This window comes from Myotis davidii, unplaced genomic scaffold, assembly GCF_000327345.1.
Source record: "Myotis davidii unplaced genomic scaffold, ASM32734v1 scaffold1580, whole genome shotgun sequence".
In the NCBI taxonomy this organism is placed as follows: Eukaryota; Metazoa; Chordata; class Mammalia; order Chiroptera; family Vespertilionidae; genus Myotis; species Myotis davidii.
The window spans coordinates 238270-249271 of NW_006292244.1; the positions used below are offsets into that span (position 1 = coordinate 238270).

The 11002-nt window shown below is 42.6% G+C and overlaps 1 protein-coding gene across 5 annotated transcripts in view; it reads left to right on the forward strand.

Annotated features, from left to right (window-relative positions):
- The window catches only part of LOC102772397 (methylglutaconyl-CoA hydratase, mitochondrial-like), a 28705-nt gene that overhangs the window by 16751 nt on the left and 952 nt on the right, over positions 1–11002 (forward strand). For 3 of the 5 annotated variants that reach the window (XR_001514189.1, XR_001514188.1, XR_001514190.1), the window contains 3 exons: positions 3751–3818; positions 3926–4013; positions 7566–7834. Coding sequence is in view for 1 of the 5 variants with exons in the window: in XM_015565293.1 (XP_015420779.1) it covers positions 3751–3818; positions 3926–4013 (156 nt within the window). In the remaining 4 variants the exon portion in view is untranslated. Of the gene's footprint in view, positions 1–3750; positions 3819–3925; positions 4014–5756; positions 5781–7565; positions 7835–11002 lie in introns of those variants that run through there. The other 2 variants (XR_001514191.1, XM_015565293.1) reach the window with 2 other exon arrangements.

An 11002-nucleotide genomic window follows, 5' to 3' on the forward strand; every position in this document is an offset into this window, starting at 1 on the left:
AAAAATGCATTTACAGTCCAAGGAATGGCTCGGCTTTGTGGGGTGAGAGTGAAACCGAGGTAGGTGACTGTGGTTTGGGACAACTGGCTTTATGAGGGGATGCACTGCAGCCCTGGCCGGGCACCGAGGTAGAACAAGAAAAGGGTGGATAAGGGGGTGTCTAGTAAGATGCAGTGTAGAGGTGAGGTGGCTAATGGCTGTGAGACTAGTCCGTCAACCCCCATAACAGAGACTAAGGAGGGGACAAGGGTCCCTGTGAATTCGTGGAGGGCAGAACAAGTGGCACCAGGTGTCAATTAAAAAGGAGATTGGCTTATGTGCCACCAAAATCATTACCGAGGCTCTGCCCTGGTGATGTAAGTCTGTGGGGCCCTGTCAGGGCCTAGGCAGCTTCAGTCTTCAATGCCCAATCCCAGGAGGTCTGGAAGCTCCAAACCAGATCCATAAGGTGGCCTTGCTGCGCTGGCTGAGGTCTGACCTGGAGGGGACAGACTACAGCCTGAGTTCCAGTGGCTTTTCCTTCTTTACCTTGGGCAGGGCCCAGGCGGGGGTCTTGGGTTTGGGCAGGACTTAGCCCAGTGTCCTTCCTTGTTGCATTTGAAACAGGGCCTGGAGGAGGCTTAACCCCTGTCCTACCCTTGTTGGAGGACCAGCACTTCGTTTGGGGTTTGTGAGAGCAGTAGGTAGGAGCTGGAAGGTCTCCTGGGCCTCAGCCTTGGCCTGATCTCCCCTTGTTGTTGGATTTGGGTCTCCTCGTCTCCATTATTAAAGACCTTAGAGGCCAGGTTAATAAAGTCTTTTTGAGATGTTTGTTTACCGTGTCTGTTTTTTGAAGTTTATGGCATATGTCGGGGGCCGATGGGGCTATAAAGTGAGTGTTCAGAAGAAGGGTTCCTTCTGCGGAGGTGGGGTCTAAGGTGGTAAATTTCCGTAAGGCCTCCTTGAGGTGGGGGAGGAGGAGAGCTGGGTTTCCGTCAGGGCCCTGAGTGATTTTATTGTGTCATAGCTGACCGCCTTATGGACAGACTTTTGAGTCTGGCTGGTTCCCTGGAGAAGGAACCTTTAGTCCCATCTCAGGTCAGTTGGGGGACCACATCAGCGCCAACTGGGTTGGCCACCAAGTCTTGTCTGTGGAGGGCACAGCATGGTCCCGGGGTGAGAGAGGAGGACAGGAGGACATAGACGTTGTGCCAGGTCAGGTCATAGGACTGGGTCAGCTACTCAGTAAAGGTGGTAAAGGTGGTGGGGTCGGGAAGGAACCTTTAGTCCCATCTCAGGTCAGTTGGGGGACCACATCAGCGCCAACTGGGTTGGCCACCAAGTCTTGTCTGTGGAGGGCACAGCATGGTCCCGGGGTGAGAGAGGAGGACAGGAGGACATAGACGTTGTGCCAGGTCAGGTCATAGGACTGGGTCAGCTACTCAGTAAAGGTGGTAAAGGTGGTGGGGTCGGTAGAAAAAGACCCCAGAGGCCTCCCAATCTGTGCGAGGTCCCACATAGAGAATCAGACGTTTACCCAGACAGTTCCCTCAGTTTCTGCTCCCTCCCTCCGGGGTAGATGGGGCACAGGAATAAAAGAGGGTAGCGGTCGGTGGTCTGCTGGGTCAAAAGTAGATTCAGAATCAGAAGTGTTAGGGGTGATGTTTTGTGTGAAGGAGAAGGACCTGACGGGTAGGGCAGGACTGGCAGAGAGACGATTGGGACCGAAGGGTGAAAAGGCCTGGACGGAGGGAATCTCTGACCGTTTTTCATTGCAGTGACAGCAATTATCTAAATTGCACAATGTGTTAAAATGGAAAGTGCAGTTTTCAGGCCATTGAGACTTATTATTTTGCTCACATTGTGGCCAAACAGTGTTAGAAAAGAAAATGAGGGCCTTGGGCCTGACCTGCCCTGTGAGTGTGCAGAGGGAGTCTAGCGTGGCCCACGAGAGAGGAAGGCTGAGTGACGGATCACAAATCCAAAGGTGACTGCTTAGGGCAGGTGTCCCCAACGCTAAACAAATCACCATGAGAAACAAGGCGTGACCCCCCAGACTGGGTGTCCCCAGTCCAGAAGGATCCGGGCTGAATTACTGGGAAGCCTTCTGGCCTAGCGCTAGGGCTTTTGAGAAGAGAGACCTTTGAGAAGTCAGTAAGAGAGAGAGTGGACAGAAGACTCCAGATGAAATTGTGGAATGTCACTCACTTAGAGAAGACTGGCCAGTGTGGGATGGAGGGTCAGCTATGGAGAAGGAGAGGTTCCTGATCCGGTGTCCTCCTTGGCTGGTTCAGGAGGGCCCTCAAGGGAGGGAGGCCTGATCGAGGCTGGTGATCAAATCACCAAGTAGGATTCGGAGGCAAGTCCAAGATGAGCTGCCACTGCCTACTGCTCTCTGAGTAGCAAACTCGGGGTAAGCGAAGCCAGGGTGATGGCTTCCCTTCCCTGTGGAATCCTCCCCGGTTTTGGCATCAAATGTTAGGGTCGATGAAGGAGGAAGGCACGAGGCTTAAGTATTGAGGGATTATGAATTTATGAGGTCATCTGGATAGCAGATGGGTTGAGCCCCAAATTGGCATCAGCACCCATTGGCGGGGAGTCAGAGATTTTAAAGGACTCCTAGGTGGGCATTTTCTGGGCAGAGAATTCTCTGGGCAGTTCCAGATCCTGGGAATGTCCACAGGAGAAGGATAATGGTCTTAGTAAGTGGAATGTGGTCAAGTGAAGGGGACTTTCTTTTGTGAAGTGGTCCAGTAGGTCAGTTCCCAGGGGATAGGGTATTGACCAATTATTTGATCAGACCTAACACCCACCTCCATTCCCAACTAGATGAAAGGCATTTCTGTTATACAAGGAAAATTTGTGCTTACTCAGGACAGGGTTGAGTACAGGTATATACAACTTTGAATATCAAATTAAGGTCTTTGAACTCAGACATTTTGGAAATAAGATAAAATTAAAGGTATTTAAGCAGGGGTTAAATTATATGCTTAGAATTATTTTTGAAATATTGATCTGACTGCAGCAGTTAGAATGAGAGCCTGGATTTAGGTGATGGTCTCTGATAAAACTAGGGAAGTTAGGAGGGAGAGCTGGGCTTTGTGGGAGATAGAATGAACTTTGTTTCTATAGATTGAGGTTGAGTTGCTTGTTAGATTTCCAAATGGAAGTGCCTTCATTTTACATATATGCAATAGAGGGAGAGAAATTTGGGATGGAGATAATGAAAACTAGTTAGTATGACAAAAAGAGTAATTGAGGTGGTAATATCTGGTATGAATACCACCAGCAAAAAGCTGGTCCTGCTGTCCTTGCCTGTGCCAAGGGTTTGTTGTTAGCCATTAGTTCTGTGGGTAGGTGAAGGTGATACAACCGCATTTTAAGTAGTACGCTGTAATTGAGAATTTTCACTAGTAAGCGTGTCCTTCCTTCTAGTTAGTCTAACTTGGTGGTATAAAGTGTACTTAAATATGCTGATTATCTTGGTGGTGCTTAAAGAGATAAATTGTAGGGACATGATGTTCTAAAGCTCTTCTGTATCAGTCAGAAGAAAAGCAGTGAATATGAAGCAGAAGATTGATTTTATAAATATGTTACAGTACCACATTCTTTAAAATATATGCTTGAAACAGAAGGTAAACACAAAACTAAGCTCTTGGAGGGCACTTCGAGGAGGTGGTAGATTTCTTAAGTGTCCAGTTAACTAGCTGTGTGGGAGTCTGTACCCTGAACACTCACTAACTCAAGTGCTTGTGCTTTTTTCATAACTAGGAATTGTGGTGCTTGGAATAAACAGAGCTCATGCCAAAAATTCATTCAGTAAAAATCTCGTTAAAATGGTGAGTGTAAAGATTAAACTCTTTGCTTCTAAAATTAAGCTATAGTGTTGACATCAACCTGAAAAATGTTCTCCCTTTTTCTTCTTATCCTCCCTGTTTATATTTAGCTCTCAAAAGCTGTGGATGCTTTAAAATCTGATAAGAAAGTACGGACTGTAATAGTGAGGAGTGAAGTCCCAGGGATATTCTGTGCTGGTATGTAAATAAATTTTATTATGAATTAAATTGCAGTCTAATTTTTCCTCACTAATAACCTATTATAATGTGTTCTGTGGTTTGAATTCCATTACCCATAATTCCTTTGTCTTTTTTTTTTTTTACTGGTTTACAAGAAAAAAGATGCTTTGTCAGTATTAGACACTTTTGTAACATGGAGCTTGTTTGGAAGTTGAAACAATAATTTGAGTCATTTGTGTGTAGTACATGAATAATATTTCTGAAAGATCAGCTGGGAAGGAAAAATTGTATTTTTTTACCGAGAACAGTGTGCTGTATTTATCAGTGGCTCAGAAAATACTTTACTTGACTAGCAATAGCTGCCCCACTACAATATGTTAAGTATAGACATTTGCTTTGAAGGTTGGTGTTTGTAGTAGTGCCTACCTTTGTTCACAGGATGTATTTTAAAATTGGTAGCTACAGTATTGAAAGCTAAATGTTGTTTTCCCATTTATACTGCTTACCAAAAGATTGTTTTTTTTATTTTCCATATTTGTGAGTATTTCTAAGCCATGAAATTGAGTGAATCTGTTTCAACTAGTGAACAATGTACATGATTAAGATAAAAAATGCTGATAACATGAAGTATCATTGTAATTTACTAATAAGTAAATGAAGGGAGAAGTTGACTGAAGAATAAGTTTTTTTCCCCCAGTGAAAATATAAATGGGATAATCCTTTTGAGGTAACCAAACTTTTGAAAGAATGACAACATACACTATTTTATTCATTAATCGAGTATTGAACATTAGTGTATACCAAGAATGATGCTGAAAAGATGGGGAAATACTTCTAGATAGAATCTTTTTAGAGGTGTCTTAGTTGTGAAACTGATATTCTTCAGTTTCGTAAGGGTCCTTAGTTTTCCGAGCTTCAAACTCTGTGGCTTCCACATGAAAATATTGCAGAATTTTACGGTATGTAAGACTATTCCATGTAAATGCGTTATATTTTGGCTGTTGATGTAATGTAGCATACCTACAAGGGTTAGTTGTAACTCCTTTGGCAGTCAAAGACAGTGAAGTTATACTCCTCAGCTGTCTGGGTGGTGAGGTTCTGCAGTGCAGATTTCTGCTTTTACATCTGTCAAACACAGGTAGCACCATCTGCCTGGTAGGTTGTTCGAGGCTTCATTGCCACAGTGTACCTACGGATAGTCAATAGTAAGTCACTGATGGCTCTTCATAGTTTTATAAGGGCTTTATATGTATTTGTATTTTATTCCTTAAAGAATATGGAAAATGTATACCAAGACAATAGCATTCTTGTATCTGTGACTTTAAGACTAGTGAATATTCCTCCAGGGGACTGAGTCAAGTGCCATGACAGATGGCTGTGAGGTCACTGTTCTCAGGTCCTGTAAGGGCTTCTGAGGGCCTTATTGGGAGGACTTTGGTCAGTTTGGGGGCCTTTAAAGAAGGCCCTATTATGGAAATCCACAAGGAGTGACATGATACTATGAAGGTAGAACAACACTTCAGAAATAGTGTTAATGACCATAGTAACATCACTGTTGTCACCGAGAGCTGCCCAAGTCAGAGGAGGTCCTCCCCTCCTGTGCTCGTGGGAAAGAATTCAGACAAGTGATAGAAAGCAGTGTTGAAGCAAAGCAAGCAAATTTGTTAAGAATACACTTGGCATAAAGCACAAATGGGCAACTGAGCTAGTCTGAGCGTCCCGCCTGGTGTGGGTTCAAGAGTTTTATACTTCCCCCTATAGGTTTCAAGGTTCACCTGTCAGACTAGATTTCAAGGTCCCCCTTTTACGTTGCTGTGACTTTTCACGGAATTTATTAGATCATCTGGCAATTTTATCTCGTCAAGTCCCCAGACTGCTGACTGATCAGTGGGTGAGATAAACTCCCCTTCCCCCTTCCCTCCTCCTGCCCTAGCAGCTGTTTATCCTGCCTAACATTGCTCTCTCAAGTGATACCATCCAGATGCTTTGGGGGTTTTTGTTATTTGTCCCCCAGACTTCACCTGTCCTTGGATTTAGCTGGAACAAGTGGCATTAATTGGCTGTTTGTTCTCTGTTTTCCCAGGCCAGGGGGGCTTGCGCTATGTGTTCTCTGGTGAGGGAAGGTGTAAACCATTTGCTCTCAAGTGTCCTTGGTGGGGGAGGATGAGGTCTTGGGATTCACAGGCTGGCTGCAAGCTGCCCACACTGTTCGGCCTTGTTTATTTATTTATTTTTTAAATATATTTTATTGATTTTTTACAGAGAGGAAGGGAGAGAGCTAGAGAGCTAGAAACATCGATGAGAGAGACATCGATCAGCTGCCTCCTGCACATCTCCCACTGGGGATGTGCCCGCAACCCAGGTACATGCCCTTGACCGGAATTGAACCTGGGACCCTTCAGTCCGCAAGCCGACGCTCTATCCACTGAGCCAAACCGGCTTTGGCTGTTCGGCCTTGTTTAATTGTCTTGTCTCAGTTTCCCTATTCCACTTTCCCCATTTCACTTCCTAGCTTCTTACTATCCTGCCACACTGTCTTTTTGTTAATAATAGGTTTTGTGATTAAAACACTGTAGTTATTGGTAGAATTCTTTTAATCTTACCTATTTATTTGCTGCCCATATGTTTTGCATTGCTATAATTATGTATATTCTTTGAAATAGGCTTTAATGCTTTGATACATTTTACAGATGTCTTTTATAGGTTGCCTTTTTGGGGACATATTAAGTAATATACCACATCCTTTTACTAGATTAACAAGTTAGCTTTGAATATGTTTTTCAAGTATTAATCAGATACACTTTCTTCGCTGTATATGCTTCTAAACTTTGTCATGATTAAGATATCTATATTTTAACTCATAAGAACTGTTACTGTATTTTATAAAAAAATCAGTGTTTGAATTATAGGAAAATTGGGGCAAATCATTTATTAATTCAATGTGTATAATAGAACCATTCTTTCAAATTTCTTTGAAAGATTTTTCTTTGCTTACATATATTTGAAACAGTTTAGTAGGTCTGTCTTTATTGACATGTACAGATTAAGTGTAAGTCCAGATAAATTTAAACATATAATCTCTGTTAATTTAAAATATTAATTTTAATTAGGCTTCATTTATTAGTTATTGTTGAAGAATACAGTCTTTTGGGTGTGTTTAGCAGTGTCTCTGAATTGTCCCAGACCACCCTCCTAGTCGTCACTGATAGTGTCTCTGGTTCTTGACTTTGGTTCATTTTTCTGTATCGTTTTTCTAAGATATTAGAAAAACATAAGTAAGCCCTATTAAACTGATCCCTATATGCATTGGAGGTTGGACAGAGTGATTTCTGACTTCCCATTTAAATCTATTATTTAGAATCAATAACCATATTTCACTTACATTTTTAAAATTAAATTTTAGTTTAAAAATATAATAGGTCAAAATGTGTGAGATTTGTACAGAATGTATGAAAAAGTATATAAAGAGAGAAATCCCCCTGTCATCACACTCCCTCTACTCCATTATTTCTCTAATAAAAATAACAATTTTTATCATATTCTTTATTCTTCTTGTATTTCATTATACAGATGTATACACATACCAGTACACATGAATATACAAATATGTATGTTGAGGAACTGTTTGCTGTGATAATGTGAAGCCTGCATGCAGTTTGGAGAACGCATGTTGTAAGAGCTGTGTATGAGGTGTTATGCCCATGGTGCCTCTGGTGCTGGAACTGTCTGCAAGTGAGACTCTGGTTGGAGTGATAGCTTCTATTATCTGTCTGTAAAAATAATTGTTACATGAAATTATGTTAAGTAAATATACATACAAAGTAAATAATTTTGAAAAAGATCACCAAGTGTATTAGTATACTTTTTTGGTTTTGGTAACTGAAGTTGTGACATTAACTGGGCTTCTGAATTATTTGTTACAAACATTTGAGAAGAAAACATCTTATATAATAAAGAGCTAATATGCTAATGTTCATGACGCCCTCATGCAGTAATGACCGATCAGCAGGAGGCTGTGTGCGTAGCAGGTGCGGGTGGGCAGGGCTGCGTGCCTGATGAGGCGCACATGGGTGGGTGGGGACATGACGCTGCATCCCTGCCCGGTGCCAGCCGGGGACGTTACAGGGGTGGGGCCAGCCGGGTCTGGGTCTCGCCCAATGGGGGTGGGGCTGGCTGGGTCTGGGTATCTTCCCTTTTAATGTGCATGGATTTTGTGCACCGGGCCACTAGTTTTTAGAATAAAACAATCTCATTGGGTAAGTCACATGCTATCTTTTTAAAGAGTCCATGTAAGGTCAAGGACCTGATGAAAGGGGTGGTGTAGCTGGAGCTACTTCCCCTGACTTGTAGGGCAGGGCTTGCTTTACTGTTCTGGTGATTTACTGCTTTAGAATATGTTTTCCTTTTAAGCTCTAAAATATCATGCACTTAAGCATCATAATGGTCCCATGTCAGTGATGGCGAACCTTTTGAGCTCAGCGTGTCAGCATTTTGAAAAACCCTAACTTAACTCTGGTGCCGTGTCACATATAGAAATTTTTTGATATTTGCAACCATAGTAAAACAAAGATTTATATTTTTGATATTTATTTTATATATTTAAATGCCATTTAACAAAGAAAAATCAACCCCAAAAATGAGTTCACGCGTCACCTCTGACATGCGTGTCATGGGTTTGCCATCACTGTCCTATGTTGATTGAGAAAATGCATAATGTCAAAATACCACTCTGGTTATAATAATGTATTTAAATGAATTTTCTGTTATAAACTACAATGATATCTAGATACAAAAAAAAAAAGAAGTATATCATAGTAATCATGACTGTAGACAATGTTTCCTATACGTGTATGTTTTCAGATACCATGCCATACCCTAAGTATGGCTCCCGGTTGGAAATCACTCTTGTATACTTTTTTTTGCCTGTACTTTTTTTTTATTTTAAGATTTTTTATTGATTTTTAGAGAGGGAGGAAGGGAAAGGGAGAGAGAAACGTCCATGTCAGAAGGGGGTTGCCTCCTGCATGCCTCCTTCTGGGGATCAAGCCTGCAACCAGGGCCTGTGCCCTGACCTGGAATCAAGCCGCAACCCTGTTGTGTCTGGAGGACACCCAGCCCACAGGGCCAGGGCTGCCTGCATTTCTTGTAGAATACTGAGCATGTCATTTTGATAATCAAAGCTCAGTGTGAAGCACTGGCTACATAGTTTACATGAGATTGTCTTGAGTGTGTGCCCCGTCCAATTTTTATCTTGTTTCTTTTTATTATATTGATTTCAGAGAGGAAGTTAGAAAGAGAGATAGAAACATCAATGATGAGAGAGAATTATTGATTGGCTGCCTCTTGCATGCCCCCTACTGGGGATCAAGCCCCCACCCAGGCATGTGCCCTTGACCAGAATCGAACCCGGACCCTTCAGTCCACAGGCTAACACTCTATCCACTGAGCCAAACCAGCTAGGGCTATCTTGTTTCTTATACACACACACACACACACACACACACACACACACACACACTCACTCACTCAAAGAAAATATGAAATAATTCTGCTATTTCAAAAATGATTTTGTAGTAACATTTTTAATGTATTATCTATAATGAAATTATGAAAAAGTCCTTTTAGTGTGATTCCTGTATTGGTTGTAAACATGTAACCCTAGTCATCTATTTTTGCTCTTTTAGTGTTCCAAAAGTAAGTAGAAAGTACATGTGGATTGTTTTTACCATAAACTTTTTGAAGTGAAATTTTATGAGAAGTTACTGAGACTGAGAATTTTTCCCTGTGTAATCTCTAAAATAGATTATAAACAATTCTTGGTAATTGATTCTTGTATATAGAACTCTCACTTGAGTGTTTCGTTGAACTACACTGGTTTTTTTTTTTAAGTAAAGGTAGTTTTGCTTCTGCTTTTGAATTCTAGTAAATTGTGTTCTGACAAAATTTCTCACTAAAATTGTCAACGTGCTTGATTGTTATGTGTATTGTTCAAATGGATACAGATGTCATGATGTGATTAGAAGTATGGGCGCTTCTGACTAATAAAGTTATCCAAAGTTGTTTCAGCATCTTAGTTTGCTATATTTATATATTTGAATGTTAATACCTTAGAGCAGCGATTTCCAAACCTCTGAGCTGTGATTGGTGGGCAGTGCATGGGCCACAGGCGTCAGGACCAAACCCTGGACCCCTGAGCTCCTGGCATGGCTCCAGGAGCCTCCTCCAAACCGGTGCGGTCTCCCAGCAGGCAGTGTGCCACAGAGCCAGCATAGGTGCTGTGTTAGAGGGCACCTCATGTAAGGACTCCCAGCAGGCAGTGTGCCACAGAGCCAGCATAGGTGCTGTGTTAGAGGGCACCTCATGTAAGGACTCCCAGCAGGCAGTGTGCCACAGAGCCAGCATAGGTGCTGTGTTAGAGGGCACCTCATGTAAGGACTCCCAGCAGGCAGTGTGCCACAGAGCCAGCATAGGTGCTGTGTTAGAGGGCACCTCATGTAAGGACTCCCAGCAGGCAGTGTGCCACAGAGCCAGCATAGGTGCTGTGTTAGAGGGCACCTCATGTAAGGACTTGGTGGGTTCCAGGCTGCATTCCTGGGGCTCCTCCAGGACTCATTCAGAGTCCCTGTCTTTCCCCTCTGCATTGCTTGCCTCCTCTTCCATCTGCTCCTCTCTCCCATAGAGCACTACATTTAACTACTTTTATTAACCAACTAGAGGCCCCATGCATGAAATTCATGCACGGGTAGGGTCCCTAGGCCTGGCTAACGATCAGGGCCAATCAGGGCCTTCTGGCTGCCAGCTGGGGCCTTCCTTTGTTCCACGCTTCCCCCTGGTGGTCAGTGCATGTCATAGAGAGTGATCGAACTCACGGTCTCCTGGGCAAACTCCCAAGGGGACAGTTTGCATATTAGCTATATCTATCTATCTATCTATCTATCTATCTATCTATCTATCTATCTATCTATCTATTGAGTGGGCAGATTATTATGACCACCCCATCAGTACTT